General features: G+C 52.7%; 2 protein-coding genes across 2 annotated transcripts in view; both read right to left on the minus strand.

Annotated features, from left to right (window-relative positions):
* Positions 1-2,588: 2,588 nt before the first annotated feature.
* On the minus strand, positions 2,589-3,522 carry LOC113997270 (BTB/POZ domain-containing protein KCTD9-like). Its single transcript, XM_027738959.1, has 3 exons — positions 3,396-3,522; positions 3,007-3,140; positions 2,589-2,798 (listed from the first exon to the last, which is right to left on the minus strand). Exons 1-3 carry the CDS (start codon positions 3,475-3,477, stop codon positions 2,772-2,774), a joined length of 243 nt encoding a protein of 80 aa, XP_027594760.1. The 5' UTR covers positions 3,478-3,522; the 3' UTR covers positions 2,589-2,771.
* Positions 3,523-10,028: 6,506 nt separating this feature from the next.
* LOC113994445 (zinc finger protein 239-like) overlaps positions 10,029-18,546 on the minus strand; it is a gene marked incomplete at its 5' end in the record, with an annotated part of 44,909 nt that continues 36,391 nt past the window's right edge. Inside the window, one exon of the mRNA XM_039390472.1 lies at positions 10,029-11,222. Within this exon, the coding sequence (XP_039246406.1) occupies positions 10,418-11,222 (805 nt within the window). The remainder of the gene's footprint in view (positions 11,223-18,546) is intronic.

Below are 18,546 nucleotides of genomic sequence, written 5' to 3' on the forward strand. Positions count from 1 at the left end.
CAGGACCCCTCCCTTGGGGCCTGGAAGATCCCCTGAGCCCCATTGCTGGGCTTTAGGGGACCCTCGGGACCCCCTCCCTGTGGGGTTTCTGTGTGCTGAGTTTTGGGGGTCTCTGGGGTTCGGGACAGGCATTGGATTCCCTTTCCCTGGGGTTGGTCTGCCGACACAGAGACTCCTTAAAATCCCCTCAAAACCCCTGAAATCCCCTCAGAAATCCACCTCTGGACCCATCCAAACCTCCTCAAGGACCCCACAAATCCTCTCAGAGACCTCAGCCACCCCCAGGACCCCCTAAACCCTCCCAGTGACCTGCAAAACCCACCTGGGACTCCTTTCAGGGACCCTCAAAACCATCTGGGACTCCTGAAATCCCACTAGAAATCCACAAAACTGCTTCAAAGACTCCCCCAAAAGCCCCCCAGGACCTCCCAATTCCCTCAGAGACTCCAAAACTCCCTCAGGGATTCCTAAACCCATTCAGGGACTGTCAACTCCCCCCCTTAAGTCCCCTCCGGACACTAAACCCCTTCAGAGACCCCCCCAAACCTCCTCAGGGACCCCCCAGGGACCCCAAAACCACAGAACAGCAAAAGAGCTTCTGTAAAGGAAGAGAGCAGAAAATCTGAGAAGGAGGAGACCAAGGAAAAACTGAAGCAAAGCAATAAAATCATCCTGACCCTTCCAGTTTTTCCTTCACCTTTTTCTCACTTTTCCTTTTTTTAGGGTTCTTTTTTTCGTTGGGTGGTTCTGATTTTTTTTTCCGAGGGACTTTCTTGGCAATCGAATCGAACATCCGGGTTCTTGGGAGGCCCCCGGGCCCCGCGGCCCCCGAGACGGTTCCAAGGCCCTGCGCTCTGACCCTCGGGAACCCCCGAACCCCTCGGCTAAACCCTCCCGAGCCCTCCAGCCTTTCCACCCACAGCCGCGCTCCCCGCAGCCCCCGAGGGGATCCCCAGACCCCGCTCTCCCGCACCCCCCGCCAGCTCACACAGACAAAGGCCCCGCCGCCATCACCGATTCCCGCTCTGCGCGCGCACCGCCTTTAGAGAACACCGCCGCAGCCAATCAGCGCGCGGCCACGCCTCCGTAAACCCGCCGCTGCGCCTGCGCGGGGCGCCGGGCACCACGGGAGTTGTAGTCCTTGGCTGATCACAGCGGCCCTTTGCGCGTGAGCGGTGTGGAGATAATAATTTTTTGGTTTTATTGTTTTTCTGTCTTTTTTTCCTCTCTTTTCTCTTTCTTTTTTTCCTTTCCTTTTTTCTTTCTGCTTCCTTTTTTCCCCTTTTTTCTTTCTCTTTTTCTTTTTTCTCTTTTTTCTTTTATTTTTATTATTTGTCTAATTTTTTCCTATTTTTTCTTTCTTTTTTTCTCTTTTTTCTCCTTTTTCTTATTTCGTATTGCCTTTTTCTCTTTTTTTTTCTTTTTCCGTTCTTTTTACATTGTTTTCTATCAGTTGTATTTTCAAGGAAGATTTAAACACAGATCAAAACAATCTCCAGGTACATATCTCACAACAGCAGATAATCTGGCATTGTTTCAGGTCCGAGAGGATTCCCAAGATCACAAACACTGAGATGTGAAGGGTGCCCACACAAAAAACAGCTTTCCCTGCTTTTTTCCACAGGTGAAGCAAGTGTGGAAGGGGCACTTGGCCCCAGGCAAGATGCTTTTACAGCCACTTTAAGCAGCCCAGAGTGGATCTGGCTGGCAAATGGGATTATGCCCATGTTTCAAGGAGGATTTGCAGAGTACATTGAGGGGAAACAGGGCCATTTCTTCATCTCCTGAAGGGATGAGAGGAGGGGGGAGCAGGTGCTGTGGCCCCAGAGCTTCTCTCTGCTCTGGGGACACTTCTGTGTTTTCCTCTGTCCATTGAATTCCCAACAAAGAAGGAAAAAGCTACAGGAACTCCAGTCTGGAGTGCTCAGGACATGTGGAAGCAGGGGAATTTTTCTTCCCAGCTGGGACTGAGAGTGCAATTTCACACTCCTTTGGAGAGCATTGACTAAGACAGCCCATTTCTGCCCAGGGATCTTCCAGGGGGAACTCAATCCAGGCTCTGGGCAGGTCCCTGCAGGGGCAGCAGCTTCCTCTGCACATTTGAGGGGATAAAGCTGCTCTAAACCTGCACTCCAACTACTCCACAGCAATTTAGGACCTCTGAGGACAGTTCCCCACTGTTTCCACCCCAGCAGAGACCTGAACACATCCCGTGGGCAATGTTTGACCACCCCTGGCATTAACACCCCGCAGGAATGAAGACACTGACTGTAAAGACACTTGTCTACCTGTAAACCTCCACTTTCTTTGCTACTATACAGCAATAATATTTTCTATTCATATTGCAGCTACAGACTTAACAAAGAGAATTGCATATATTGTGCTTTAGACATTAAAATGCATTCCAAAGTCAGGCAATGCTAAACAATGAAAGTCTTGAACCCTCCCCCCCAAACCAGCCCCACTTCTGGTTTCAGAACCAGCCCACTTCCTCACTCTCTTCACAAAGGGAGAAACTCTCTCTTTCCACCTCTGAAATAAAAATTCCCTCCCCAAAAGTGACCAAAAAGAGTCTACTTGGGCACTACTGCAAATGGAAGTTGTCTAATAACCATTCCTTCTAACTCAGGAAGGGGAGGAGGTGAAGAAAGTCACAACAAATGTTTGGATTCCTTCCTCTTTGACGTCTTCTCTTCCCTATCTGACGCTCTGGGACATGTGCAGGGGGGTCAGCATCTCTTCAAAGATGGCTCCTTTCACATCAGAGCCCCTCAAATTGGCTTCCTGGAGGTCACAACCTGATAGGTCACAATTTGGAAGGGGAAAGAAAAAGAAGTGTCAATGGAATGCCCCCAGAACTCTGTTCAAAGCTTTACTTGAAGTCCATTTACCTGAACTCCATTGTACTCTGAAGCTGGAGAGGTCAGCCAAAAGCCAGCAATCCCCCCAGTTACCAGCTGACTATAGGAGAGAAAGGAATAGGATGGAAAATGAATCCTAACTCACTTCCAAATCAGTTCCTGCCAACGTTGCTCCTCCGAGGTTACAGTTCTTTAGTTTGGGGTTTCTCAGCGTTGCAACTCGGAGGTTAATTCCTGTCATCTGACTGCCCTCCATGGCCACTCCTTTCAGGCTGGCACCTGGAACACACACAGAAAGGAGTTCTGTGAGGAAAACCAGTCAGGAACACAGCAGCTCCACACTGGTGCTGCCTCAGAGCTGTGTGAATTGGAGGAGGACAAGGGGCTTTGGGGCTGAGATGGTCACAGACTCAGTGCAGCCCTTGTGGGCCCTTCTCAGGGTTGGACAAACCACAGCTGGACCTTTTCTGGGCCATAGAAATGCACAAACACAGGCTTCAGTTGGCACAGATTCACAAGGCAAAAGCTTCTCACCTTCCAGATTAGCTTTAGGGCCTGATGGGTCCTCAGAGTTGCAGCCTTTCAGGGACGCTCCCTCTGCGCTGGAGCGCAGCATCTTCACCCCTGGCAGGTTGGCACACTGGCACAGACAGGAGTCACTGAGGGCCGGAAAAACAACATCAAAGACAATCGAGAAGACACTTTTAATTTCTGCTTTGGGAGTCAATCCCATTAAATCATTACTGGGAGGAAGTGTAAAAGCTTTGGGAACCAGAACAACTCTAGAATATATTTAAGAACTCGATGTTTTACACCGCTCTGTTTGTTCCAGCTCCTCTCTGTTAACACAAGCCCAGCCCTCCCAAGCTGCAGCAGCTCTTCCATCCAGCACAGAGCCTGACAGGTCAGCCCTCTCCAGGCTGGCACAGCACAGGTTGGCACGGGCCAGGTTGCAGCGGCTCAGATTGGCCACCTTGAAGTTGATGCAGCAAAGATCCAGGTGGGAAAGATCCGCTCCACTGAAAGTGAGACCCTGGAAATCCCAAGGAATAAACCCCCCAAAAAGGTTACAGAATGGAAGGGGTAGGTCTGGACACAAAGTTAACATCATTGTGTAGATAGGTGTGCATTAATATTTACAGTGTGTAAATATCTATATCTAAATATATGGATAGAAATGTATTAAAATATATCCTGTCTATAAATATACACAGATACAAGATAGATACAGACACACACAGGTCCTGGGAGGAGCTGAAGACACCCCACCAGGGAAGGGGGCTTATAAAAAGGAGGGAGAGGGACTTTTGATATGGGCCTGGAGGGACAGGACAAGGGGCAATGGTTTTTCAACTGAAAGAGGGCAGGGTTAGATGGGAGACTGGGAAGAAATCCTTCCCTGGGAGGGTGGGGAGGGGCAGGGATGGAATTCCCAAAGAAGCTGTGGCTGCCCCTGGATCCCTGCAAGTGTCCAAGGACAGGCTGGATCAACCTGCTCTAGTGGAAGGTGTCCCTGCCCATGGCAGGGGTGGAATGAGAAGACCTTTAAGGTCCCTTCCAACCCAAACCACTCCATGATTCTATATAGACAAATACACACAAAACCATTTATTTTACTACTTCAGACTAATGAAATCTAAATGCAAAGCTCTCAAAAATTGTCCTTGGTTCATTTTATATTTAAACAAATGTAAGGGGGGTACTTTTGAATTAGATGATCAATGGAGCATAGAGGCGTGAGAAAGGAATCATATTAGGATGTGAAACCAGCCAGAGTATGGTACAATGTAACTTCATGGCACAGGTTAATTGTAAGGTCCATTGTGCTTTTTAGCAAGTCAGCTTGATATCCCCTATTATCAGAGCTGAGTTCTTCCTTGGTTTTGCTACATATTGCAAGATAGATACATCTACCCTTGAAACACAGTGGTAGAGGTGGTAGAGGTCATACATAGGGGTGAGAAAGATGATGATGGGAGGAAGATGATGTGGGCAGGGGTCACTCGCCCCTTGCCCTACAGCAGGGCATGCACAGACTGTTGCTATCAGGTGATGAACAGGCGGGGTTTGGCTGCCACTCAGGCATCACCTTATACTGGGTACTGGCCCTACGTGGTGTAATGTGGAGCTGATAAAATGGGGTGTCAGGACTGCTGGGGTGAGCGATCCTCATCCTGCCATGGAGACTGTGTTGCTCCGCGGGGACGCCCGCTAAGCACGGGCACCGACCAGCTGCTGCAGATCCTGGCAGCCCTGGCCTGTCTGTGTGGGTAAGCACAGGTTATTGACAGGAAGCAACTGAGAGAACAAACCTTTTAATATCCTTTTAGTGTTCCTTAAATTCCCCTTTTATGTTTATGGTATTTTTCCTTTCGTTTCCCTTTTTACTAACCAATATCGTGTTATCCATAATATTGTGTTAAGATCCTTTCTTGGTATCCCTTTTCACTAGTTAATACTGTATTAAATGCTGTTTGTAGTATTTGTTTTAATGCCACCCGATAAGGTAGTTATGTTGTATCCTTTTTTAGTTTTTGATTCCTCTTGCTAAGTTTATTATTATTATTATTCTCACTGTAATAAAAGATATTTTGTGTGTTTGAGTATTTCTGGCACATGTCTTTATTCCGGACATGTATCCAAACGAACGGTTACAATCACAGCTCCCCTGTGACATCAGATCTTTCCTGTGACATCACATCCTCCCCATGATATCACACCTGCCCTGTGACATCACGTCCTTCCTGAGACATCACATCTTCCCTATGGCGTCACATCCATCATAAGACATCACATCTCCCTTGTGATATCAGATCATCCCTGTGATGTCATGTCCTCCCTTGTGACATCACAGCTCCCCTGTGACATAACATCCTCCCTGTGACATCACATCCGTCCTGTGACATCCACATCTCCCCTATGACATCATATCGGTCCTGTGACATCACATTTTTCATGTGATATCACAGCTCCCCTGTGATGTCACATGCATCATATGACATCACATCTCTCATGTGATAACATATTATCCCTGTGACATCACGTCCTCCCCTCTGACATCACATGTTCCTGTGACAACACACCTCCCTGTGACATCACATCTGTCCTATGATATCACACCCATCATATGACATCACATATATCCTGTGATATCATATCACTGTGATGTCACGTGCTCCCCTGTGACCTCACATCGTCCCTGTGACCTCACAGCTCCCTATGATAACACATCCACCCTGTGACATCACATTTCCCATATGACATCACATCCATCATATGACATCACACCTCTCCTGTGATATCAAATAATCCCTGTGACATCACATCCTCCCCTGTGACATCACATCTCCCCTATGACATCACACCTCCCCATGATATCACAGTTGCCCAGTGACATCATACCCTTCCTGTGATGTCACATCTCTTCTGTGATATCATATCATCCCTGTGACATCCCGTGCTCGCCTGTGACATCAAATCCTCCCTGTGACATCACACCTCCCCTGTGACATCATATCCTTGTTGTGACATCAAGGCTCCTTTATGATGTCACATCCATCATATGACATCACATCTCTCCAGTGATATCATCCCTCTGACATCACACCTGCCCTGTGACAGCCCATCCTCCCCATGACATCACATTGCCCCTGTGACATCACAGCTCCCCTATGACATCACATTTTTCTTTGACATCAAATCTCCCATATGACATCACGTCCATCATATGACATCACATCTTTTCTGTGATATAGAATCCCTGTGAATGCACGTCATCCCCATGACATCACATCCTTCCTGTGACATCACATCCTTCCTGTGACATCATGTCCTCCCTGTGACATCACACCTCCTCCTGACATCACATCCATCCTTGTGACATCACGACCATAATATGACATCACATCTCCCCTATGACATCACACCTCTGTGACATCAAACCTATACTGTGATATCATATCATGCCTGTGATGTCAGGTCCTCCCCTGTGACATCACATCTTCCCCGTGACATCACAGTTCCCCTATGACATCATAGCCTTTCTATGACATCACATCTCCCCTATGATGTCACATCCTTCATATGATATCACATCTCTCTTGTGATATCCTGTCATCCCTGTGACATGACATGCTCCCCTGTGCCATCACAGTTCTCCTATGATTTGGCACCCATCATATGACATCACATTCTTCCTGTGACATCACATTTCCCAAATTACATTGCATCCTCCTCGTGACATCAGAGTTCCCCTGTGACATCACATCCTTTCTGTGACATCATATCTACCAACGTCACAACCATAATATGTCATCACATCTCCCTTATGACATCACATCTCCCCTGTGACATCACATCCAGTGACATCCAGATCCATCCCAAGGTTGGGGGTGTGTGTGAGACAGGCAGAACCACAAATGCCTGCACAGCCCAGAGCAGTCAGTGTGGGGCTGTGCTTGCTGCTGCAGAGACCCCCAGGGAACAAACCCAGGCAGGAGTTTCGGTGCGGTGTGTCCCTAAGGAGGACACTTGCCTTATTCTTGCTTATTATTTGTAATCTCTTATAGATCTATCATACAACACCTAAGGATGGATTCTATACAATATGTGCCATAGATATTTGGGTTGGGTCTGGCTGAGCTGCAGTTCAGTTCCCCACAGCAGCCCTCCCAGGGCTGGGCTTGGCATTGGCAGCTGGAAGGGGGTTGAGAACACCCCAGTGTTTTGGCCCCTGCTGAGCACAGCACCAACACTGGGACATTCCTTCCTTAGCTGAGGGCAAGAGCCTGGCAGGGGACCCAAGTAGGCCAGCTGAGCCCAACTGAGCCAAGGGACATTGCAGCCCATGGGAGGTCAGCTCAGCTCTAAAAGCTGAGGCAGGGAGCAGGAGGGGGGCATTCATTGTCTGATGGCTGCCTGCTGAGGAACCGTCCCGCGGACTCAAGCCCTGCTCCTCGGGAGTGGCCGACCATGGCTGCTCATGGGAAGTAGAGAGCTAACCCTGCTTTCGCTTTAAAAAAACTGCCTTATCTCAACCCACCAGTTGTTTTTTTTCCACCTTACTCTCTCCCCTGTCCCGCTTGGAAGGGGAGTGATAGAGCGGCTGGGAGGGCACCTGGTGTCCAGCCAAGGTCAACCCACCACACACCTGAACATTTCCAGAGACTCCACCGCTTCCCTGGGCTACTTGTTCCAGTGCCTGAACACTCTCTCAGTGGAAAAAGGTTTCTTTAATATCTAATATGAACGTTGCTCAAAGCAATTTAAAGCCATTTCCTCTCTTCCTGTAACTATAGCCTTGGCAGAAGAGACCAACCCCTGCCGCACTAAAACCTCCTTTCAGGTCATTGCAGAGAGCAATGAGGTCCCCCCTGAGCCTCCCCTTCTCCAGACTCAACAAGCCCAGTTCCCTCAGCCGTCCCTCAGCAGACATGTTTTCCAGAGCCTTCCCCAGCTCCGGTCCCTTCTCTGGACACGCTCCAGCCCCTCAAGGGCCTTTTGGCACTGAGGGGCCAGAACTGGACACAGCACTCCAGCTGGGGCCTCCCCAGTGCCCAGCACAGAGGGGCAATCAGTTCTCTGCTCCTGCTGGCCACACTCTTCTCCACAGAGGCCACCATGCCCTTGGCCTTCTTGCCCCCCTGGGCACACTCTGCCTCATATCCAGCCCCTGTCAAGCAGCACCCCCAAGTCCCTTCCTGCTGAGCAGCTCTCCAGCCCCTCTGCCCCCAGCCTGGAGCGTTCCAGGGGGTTGCTGGGACCCAAGGGCAGGCCCTGACACTTGGCCTTATTGATCCAGCCTGTCCAGATCCCTCTGCAGAGCCTTCCTGCCCTCCAGCACATCCACACTCACACCCAGCTGGGTGTTGTCCACGACTTTACTGAGGGGACTGGAAGGCCATAATTAGGTCACCCCAAAGCCTTCCCTTCTCCAGCCTCAACAATCCCAGTTCTCTCAGCCTTTCCTCACAGAAAGGTTTCAATAGACCTCAAGTGGTTGAAGCCCTGGGTTTGGCCATCAGGCCTTGTCTTTCACTGCTGTGCTCTTTTAATAGAGCAACAGAGAATTGCAGCAAAAAACTGAAGAGAAAAACTTTGTAAATTTTGTTTCAGAATCGTTGCCTTGACCCTTTGGTCGAGGTTGGGAATGGTTTGTCTCCCTTGGCAGGGAGGGTCAGTACTCTTTGTCATTCTGACAGGACTGCCCAGGTCCCTGATTTTATCGTGGCCAAAATACTGGGCTTGGAAACCAAAGTAGGAACTGGTAGAGAACAGCAGCTTGAAAAATGGGCTGATGCCTAATTGATGTGGCAGAAGGAATGAAAGACTCGTGACAGCTAAGAAAAAAATTGGGCTTTTCAGTGCCTACCTCAGGTTGGGATGACTGCCTGTGTCTTAGTGGAGAAAGATGTTTTTGTAACTTTATTGAAACTTGTTAGTAAAATGTGCCTGAATTCCTAAGGAAACAACCACTGTGAAATCTTTTAAACCAAATGTAGATTTCCAAAGTGTAGAAGTTGCTACTGATATTTTGGCCATTTCTGTGGTATCTTTTTGTTGTGTGAATGACTTTGAGAACAAGAATGTGTTCTTAATTATAACACATTACTGCTAATTATTTTACAAGGTTGAGAGAAGAGTTTAAGATGAAAGTTGTGGGGTTACTTGCAAAGCTTTTGGTAAAACCAATGCAGTTGAACCTGGTGGGGAAATATGCCCTTAAATTGGTTTTAGCAGATCTCATGAGTGTCTAAGGCAGAGGCCAACCCAACTGGAAAGAGCCTTTCAAGGGTGACTAAGATGTAACTAAATTACCTTTTTGAGAGATGGGGAAAGCTGATGTCAGGAATTAAATTTCCTTATGTTAAGTTTAGTAAAAATATAATAATATATAAATATTAAAATTATTTTAATGGTCTTTTTTATGGGGTTTTCACTGTGCTTATGTTAGTACTTCTGAGTGTTTGATTGTGACAAAAATGGACAGCTTTCTGTTTTTTTTTTTTTTATTTTTCATGTTTTGATACTTTGGTCAAGGCATTAACATTAAAAGTCATTCAAAATTTTAAATCATCTTCAAACACCGAAATAGATTTGAAATGAGGTTAATGAGAACAGTGGGGGGAAAAGAACCCGAGCCCAAAACCAAAACAACCCCAAAAACTGTTCATTTTTCCATTGTATTTTAAACAAGGAAGTCTGTAGAGCAGCAGAAACAGGACACGTGGGCAGGTGTGAAAGTCAGACTGGGGCTTGTTGCACTGGTTCCAGTGCTCTTTGCTTCAGTGTAACTGGTCATTTTGAGATGAGACTGGGGAAACTGGGCTGCCAGGGCAGAGACCACTGGCTGGCCCCACTGGTTTTTGCTGGGCAGTGGGTAATTTGTGCCTCACTTGTCAGAATCAGCCCACGGTTATCAGGGAATGGGGTAGTGGTGAATTTGGCTTTCAGACTAAAATGAGGTTAAACTTACACATATTCAAAAGAATAAATTGATGTTGGAGTGCAGATACTCAAAATCCTGAAGACCTTTTGAAACCTTTTCTGCATGTCAGTCATACAGCCGAAGCTCTTCCTGCAGTCGGGGCACTCACAGGGCTTCCCTTACTGGTGGGTCCGTTGGTGTGGATGCGCCGGTGGGTGACGAGGTGAGCATTCTGCTTGAAGCCCTTCCCGCAGTCGGTGCAGCGGAAGGGCCTCTCATCCGTGTGCGTCCGCTCATGCCTGAGGAGATGTGAGCTGGTCTGAAACCTCTTCCCACATTTCCCACATGTGTAGGGCCGTTCCCTGGTGTGGATGCGTTGATGGGCGTGAAGATTGGAGCTGTCACTGAAGCTCTTTCCACATTCCCCACACGTGTAGGGCCGCTCCCCAGTGTGGATGCGCTGGTGGCTGAGGAGGCTGGAGCTGCAGTTGAAGCTCTTCCCACATTCCCCACACGTGTAGGGCAGTTCCTCAGTGTGGATGTGCTGGTGGGAGTGGAGGGTGGAGCTGTGTCTGAAACTCTTCCCACATTCCCCACACGTGTAGGGACGTTCTCCAGTGTGGATGCGCCGGTGGGTGAGGAGGTTGGAGTTGCAGTTGAAGCTCTTCCCACATTCCCCACACGTGTAGGGACGTTCCCCAGTGTGGATGCGCTGGTGGGTGCAGAGGTTGGAGCTGTCACTGAAGCCCTTCCCACATTCCCTACATGTGTAGGGCCATTCCCCACTGTGGATGCGCTGGTGTCGGATCAGCTTGGAGCTTTGCCTGAAGCTCTTCCCACATTCCCCACACGGGTAGGGCCGTTCTCCAGTGTGGATGTGCTGGTGAGTGAGGAGGGTGGTGCTCCTGCTGAAGCTCTTCCCACATTCCAAGCACCTGAAGGGCTTCCCCCTGCTGGAAGGCTGCTCAGGGACCACCAGGTCAGAGCTCCCCCTCAAGCTCCAGCCGCCTTCCCGGCACAGGCTGGCTCTTTCCTCCTCAGAGCACCCTGGGATGGCTTTGGAGCCCCTCCTGCGGGGGGATCTCCGGCCCTTTTCCTCCCCGCTGCCTTCCTGCGCCGGGGAGCCCTTCAAAACGGCCTCTCCCACCAGGGGCTCACGGGGGGATTTGTCCTCCGGGCTCTCCGTCCTCACCTCGGGGCCTGGGGCAGGAAGCAAGAAGGACAGGCAGGGGATTGGCCTCCGGCCCACAGGGAAGGCCAAGGACATCCCCCCAACTCCGGCCCCGGCAGGACGGCGGCGCCAGCGGGGTTGTCCTGCAGCCGGGGCCATGCTCGGCTGACAGAGCCAGCACAACACCCGCCCAAAGGGACACTGACTTCCTCCTCACCTGCCTGGGGGGACCAAGGCATCTTCCTCTTCCTCACAGCCTCCTCCTCCATCCGACCAAGCTTTGGGAAGGACAAATCCTGATGGGGGGGAAACAAGGGCTGAGCGCGTTGGCTTGGGGGTTCCTCCTGCCCAAGTCCATCTCTAGAACTCACCGGGCATCCTGTGACCATAAAAACCTCCAAACACCAAGATTCAGCCCAGAAAAAACAAAACCACTGAGATTCAGGGAAAAAAGCACTAAGAAATAGTGAGATGGACCGCCCCCCAAATTGCAAAAAGTTAAAGTTTAGCCCGAAATACTCCAAAATATGAAGATTCAGCACAAAAAATGGTGTTTAATTGGCAGAATGAGAGGAGTGAGGTCATTTTTTCATGACTTGATTGAGTTTATATATCCTTATCAAAAGCTGTATTACTGTAGTGTCACTTAAAATTCTCCAGGGCTGTTACTTGGGGTTCTCTGGCCCCCTGCCAGTGTGGGTCTGATTCTCCAAACCACCAAACCAAGTGTGCTAAACGCCCTGGTTGGTCAGTGCCGGCTGGGGGAGCGGGCACTTGGTGAGGGGATGAGAAAACTGCACCAGGGCTGGGCTGAAAGAGGCTTCAGCACCACTTCTGATGGCCCAGGGGCAGCATCTGGCTTCTCCCAAACAGAGAGAGGGCACTTGTTCCTCTGCAGGGAGTCAAGGGCAGGAGGGTTACTCCTGCTTCATGGATGGAGTGGCAGAGGATCCCTTGGGTCCCCAGAATGGATCAGCACTCAGGGATACAAACTGCCCTGGGGCTCAGGATGCAGCTGCCAGCACAGATTTCCCTGCAAAGTCTGCAGTGAGTCAAGCTCTGGAGAGGAGATTGTGCCCCATGGATGGGATTGCAGAGGCTCCCTCAGGTCCTCAGCAGGAATCAGCAACCAGGAATAGACACAAAAGGCCCCCCCAAAGAGTTCTGGGGGAGTGTCCTGCAGGGAGGGGACAGTGTCACCCCACCAGGCCCGGGCTGGAAAGTGGGAGGCTGCTCCAGGGCTCTGCAAGAGGCCTCGTGCTCTGCTCAGCCCCAGGCCCTGGGCAGCTCTGCTGCCACAGGCTGTGCCCTCACTGTGGCCCTGCAATGGCCCTGCCTGTCCCTCACCCGGGGCCCTGCCCGTGGCCCTGTCCCTTGGCTCTCTCTCTGCCAGCTCAGTGTGGGGCACACGGGCTGGGGGTCCCTCCCAAGCCCCCCGGGCAGCCGGCGTTGGCTGGGGGGATGTGAGGGCTGGGCCTGCTCAGCACAGCCCCGGCCTCGTGCCCAGCGCCTCTTTCCTGACCCACACAAGAGCTTCCCGGCCCCCCCAGGGCTCCCCTGCTGCTGCCTCTGCTCCTGGCCCTGCCTTTGCTGCTCCCCTGGCTGGGGCAGCGGCTGCAGGGGGGGATGGCAGCAGCTTCAGCTCCACGGCACTTCCTGGGGGGAGCTCAGCCCGGGGGGACGGGCAGGGACCTGATGGGGACGGACAGGGGCCCAGCAGGGACAGACAGGGCCTGCAGGGGAAGGCACAGGGACAACCTGGCCCCCCACACTGCCAGGGCTGTCTCTGCTCCTCCTTGCAGGCTCCGTGGCCAGGCACAGTTTGTGTTCCTGGGTGCCCACCATCTCAGCACTTGCAGCCGCTCAAATCAGCGCCCGCAGCTCTGCAGCAAAGCCCCAGCTCACCTGGCACACAGGGGATGGACACAGCACCTGCTCGGGGATGGGCACTGCCAGCTTTGTCTCTTCCCCACCACGGGGCTCTCCTTCCTCAGCAGCACCTCTGCCTTGCACTTATTCTCAGCCTCACCTCAGGGACAGCTCTGGGCTCACCTCCGCGCCACTGCTCAGCCTCACCTCAGGGCCTGGGCTCAAGGACAGGAACCTGCAGGGAGGGGACATCAGGTGCAAGCTGAGGGCTGCCTGCTTGCACTGGCCTCTGGGCTTCTTTCTCCTTCTACAACCAGCCCACAACTCAGCCTGCTTTTCTAACACCACACATTTACAGACTAACCTTGCAGATAGATATGGACAGACACCTCTATCACCCTGGGGATGGAGCCTCAAGCATGTGCTGCCACAGGAATGGCAATCACAGAATCACAGAATCAGTCACGTTGGAAAAGACCTCCGAGATCATCAAGTCCAACCCTGGATCCAACCCCGCTGTGCTTCCCAGACCATGGCACTGAGGCCACATCCACTCTCACCTTCAACACCTCCAGGGACGCTGACTCCACCCCCTCCCTGCCCAGCCCATTCCAAGGCCTGATTGCTCTCTTGGGAAAAAATTGCTTCCTAATATCCAACCTAAACCTCCCCTGGCACAGCTCAAGACCCAGCCCTCTTGTCCTACTGCTGCTTCCTGGCAGAACAGCCCCACCCCCACCTGGCTCCAACCTCCTGGCAGGGACTTGCAGAGAGTGATGATTCCTGCTGGGGACCTGAGGGAGCCTCTGCAATCCCATCCATGGGGCACAATCTCCTCTCCAGAGCTTGACTCACTGCAGACTTTGCAGGGAAATCTCTGCTCCCAGCTGCATCCTGAGCCCAAGGTCAGTTTGTATCCCCAAGTGCTGATCCAATGGGTGCCCTGGGATTGGAGCCTGGGCTCTAATTAACCTCTCCTGTGCTACCAAACAACAGGAGCTGTATGGCCAAGGGACAAACTCTGTGATCCCTGTCAGTGTCCATGGCCCCTGTCAGTGTCCTTCAGGGAAATCAGGAGGAGGAAATGAAGAATTTGGTTTGGAACCAAACTGGTGTTAAAGTGGGAAAAAGCTCCTTCCATGGAAATAAAACTTAGACAGATTTTCCTGGGCTGAACAACCTCATTCAGGGATGAAGGACTGGGACTTCTGTGGACACTTGTGCTGGTTTCTTTGGACACTCGTGTTCCTTCAGAGAGCCCCTGGAAACACTCTGCTGTTCACTCCCAGTGCCACCAGTGCCTGGGTCCTGTCTGCAGCAGCAGATTGCAGTGGGACGGGAGAAATGCTTTTCTGAGCCTCTGGGCTGGACACAGGCACAGCCTGACCCTGAACCCAAGGGAAACAAAGACAAATTCCACGGCTTTAGCTGGAGCAAGGTTGGGGGGGTTTCCTGAGGGCAGCACTAACCAGACTTTTGTGTGTGTGTGAGACAGGCAGAAGCACAAATGCCTGCACAGCCCAGAGCAGTCAGTGTGGGGCTGTGCTTGCTGCTGCAGAGACCCCCAGGGAACAAACCCAGGCAGGAGTTTGGGGGGCGGTGGGTGTGTGTCCCTAAGGAGGACACTTGCCTTACTATTGCTTATTATTTGTAATATCTTATAGATCTATCATACAACACCTAAGGATGGATTCTATAGAATATGTGCCATATATATGATACAGAATATATCTGATTATTGCTTTATCTGTCTGTCCAGACAGATCTTGTGTATGCACAGAGATTGTATTTGAGGGATATGTTCCTCTCAATACCCAGTTGGTTCCACTCCCAAGGCCAGCAAATTCCTGAAGCTCCCCCTTCTGTGCCCTGCAGGGTTTGGCAGATTTGCAAGAGCAGGGGAATCATTCCCTGCAGCCCCTTTGCACTGTAGGAAATGGGAGCCCTGTGCACATCCTGCTGCCTCCAGATTCCATTCTGGGTGTGGGAACGACCCTGTGGGGAGCAAAGAAATGCCTGGTTCTGCAGGAGCTGGAGATGCTCAAGGGGCAGCAGGACCAAGTCAGGGGCCTGGGGGGGCCTGGGGGGCTTTGGGGAGCGGGAGGGTCCTGGGGGAGCTGGGGAGGGGCTTTGGGGATTGGGGGTACAGACCAGGACAGACCAGGACAGACCAGTATCTCCTCACTGTTCCCCAGATCTCTCCTGGAGCTGGGCCACGTTGTCCTGGGACACCTCAGCCCCCCCCAGTGCCCTCCCAGTACAGCCCAGTGCCCCCAGTACAGCCCACTGTGTTCCTGTCCCAGGGTGCCGGGTGATCCCTCTCGGGGGGGTTGGAAGGGATTTGAGGGGAGGCTGTGGGAGATTTGGGGGGATCTGAGAAGTTTGGATGGGGATTTGGGGGTTTTGAGTGCCTTTAGAGAAGTTAAAAGAGGTCTTGGGGACACTGGGTGGTCAAAGGTATCTATGGGGGGAGGGGATTAAAGGGAAAACAGGGGTTAGGAGACATTTGGGGGGGTTAATGAGGCCTGGGGGGGAAGAGGAGGGGCTGCACCAAGAGCAGGTGAGTCCTAAGACCCCCCCTGGTGTCCCCAAGACCCTCTTGGTGTCCCTAGTTTCTCCCTTGACACCCCAAGACCCCCCTGGTGTCTCCAATGTCCCCAGGGCCTCTCCATAGCCCCAATTCCCCCCTTGACATCCCCAATTCCACTGTCCAGAAACCCCTCCCCACTGTCCCCAAGGCCCATCCCTGATGTCCCCAGCCCTCCATCTCACCCCAGGAGCCCCCCCTGGACCCTCTGACCACAAAAACACCCCCCACACACACTCACAGAAAGGCCAAGGGCATCTGGGGAAACATTGGGGACAGTTGGGGGGCTTTGCAGGGCCCTGGGTGATTACTGGGGGATACTGGGACACACTGGGGGGAACCAGGGGGCACTGGGAGGGACTAGGGAGTTACTGGGGGATTACCAGGACACACAGGGAGACACTGGCAGGTTACTGGGCCATACTGGGGGTTACTGGCTGCTCACTGCAGGATCACTGGGCCATCTGGGGGGGCAGTGGGAGGTCACTGGGACACACTGGCTGGTCACTGAAGGGGTCACTGGAAAGTCACTGGCATATACTGGGGACTAGGGATCCCCTTACCCGGATGTGGTACATTCCCCCCCCGGATTTTGGGGGCCATCCCTAGGACCCCTTCTTTTTGGGGCTGGGGGACCCCCTGGACCCACTGCTGGGCTTTAGGGAACCCCCCAAAATGCCCTCAAAACTCCTGAAAGCCCCCCCTCGACACATCAAAACCTTCTCAAGGTCCCCTCAAATGCCCTCAGAGACCTCATCCCTCCCCAGCACCCTCTAAACCCTCTCAGTGACCCGCAAAACCCACCTGGGACCCCCCAGTCCCCTTTAGGGACCCCCCAATCCCCCTCAGAGACCCTCAAAACCGTCTAAGACCCCGTAAACCCCCTAGAGACCCCAAAACTGCCTAAAAGGTCCCGCCAGGACCCCCAAACCTCCTCAGAGACCCCCAAACCCCACCTGGCACCCCCCAAATCTCCTCAGAAACCAAAACCTCCTCAGAGACCCCCAAACCCCTTCAGGAACCTTCAACCACCCCCTGAGTCCCCTCAGGACACCGAACTCCCTCAGGGACCCCTCAAAACCTCCTCGGGAATCCCCGAACCCCCCCGCTAAACCCTCCCGAGCCCCCCCGGGGGGACTCACAGCACTCAGAGCGAACCGCAGGCCCCGCCGCCAGCACCGATTCCCGGCTGCGCGCGCACCGCGTTCCGAGAACGCCGCCGCAGCCAATCAGCGCGCGGCCACGCCCCCGCAGCCCCGCCCCCGCCCCGGCCGCGTTGGCTGCCGGGAATCGGTGATGGCGGCGGGTCGGTCGGTGAGCTCTGAGTGCAGGCGGGGGGTGCGGGAGAGCGGGGTCTGGGGATCCCCTCGGGGGCTGCGGGGAGCGCGGCTGTGGGGGGAAAGGCTGGAGGGCTCGGGAGGGTTTGGCGCGGGGGTTTCGGAGGTTCGGAGGACCCTCTCGGGAGCCGCGGGGCCCGGAGGCCTCCCAAGAACCCGGATGTTCGATTCGGTTGCCGAGAAAGTCCCTCGGAAAAAAAAAAATCAAAACCACTCAACCAAAAAAAGAACCCTAAAAAAAGGAAAAGTGAGAAAAAGGTGAAGGAAAAACTGCAAGGGCCAGGATGATTTTATTGCTTTGCTTCAGTTTTTCCTTGTTTCCTCAGATTCTTTGCTTCCTTCCTTTACAGAAAGCTCTTTTACTGTTCTGTAGTTTTGTGGTCCCTTAGAGGCTTTTAGGGGTGGCTGAGGAGGTTTTTAGGGGTCTGTGAGAGGGTTTGGTGTCGTGAGGGGACTTAGGGGGAGGTTGAAGGTCCCTGAAGCAGTTTGGGAATCGCTGAGGGAGTTTGAGAGTCCCCGAGAGAAACTGAGAGGTCCTGAGGGGCTTGGGGGGTGTCTTTGAAGGAGTTTTAGAGGTTTCTAGGGGGATTTCAGAAGTCCCAGAGGGTTTTGAGGGTCCCTGAGGGAGTTTTTGAGGTCTCTGAAAGGGTCTGGGGGGTCCCAGGTGGGTTTTGCAGGTCACTGAGAGGGTTTAGGGGGTCTTGGTAGGGGGAATTAGGTCTCTGAGGGGATTTGTGGGGCCCTTGAGGAGGTTTGGAAGGGTCCAGAGGTGGATTTCTGAGGGGATTTCAGGGGTTTTGAGGGGACTTTATAGGGTCTCTATGTCGGTGGACCGACCCCAGGGAATGGGGATCCCAATTCCCCCCCTGAGCCCCAGAGACCCCCAAAGCTCAGCACACAGAGACCCCACAGGGAGGGGGGCCCGGGAGTCCCCTAAAGCCCAGCAATGGGGTTCAGGGGGTCCCCCAGCCCCCGGAGGAGGGGTCCTGTGCACGCACCCCAAAGTGCAGGGGGGGAGATGTACCACATTCGGGTAAGGGGATCCCAGTGCCCCCAGTATATTCCAGTGACCTCCCAGTGACCCTCAGTACAGCCCAGTAACCCCCTCAGTGACCCCCTCAGTGACCAGCCAGTGTGTCCCAGTGACCTCCTACTGCCCCCCAGTATGGCCCAGTGATCCTGCAGTGAGCACCCAGTAACCCCCAGTATGGCCCAGTAACCTGCCAGTGTTCCCCCGTGTGTCCTGGTAATCCCTCAATAACCCCACAGTCCCTCCCAGTGCCCTCCCAGCATTT

This window comes from Pipra filicauda, unplaced genomic scaffold (assembly GCF_003945595.2).
Source record: "Pipra filicauda isolate LSUMZ 115617 unplaced genomic scaffold, ASM394559v2 scaffold828_size71222_pilon, whole genome shotgun sequence".
Classification (NCBI taxonomy): Eukaryota; Metazoa; Chordata; class Aves; order Passeriformes; family Pipridae; genus Pipra; species Pipra filicauda.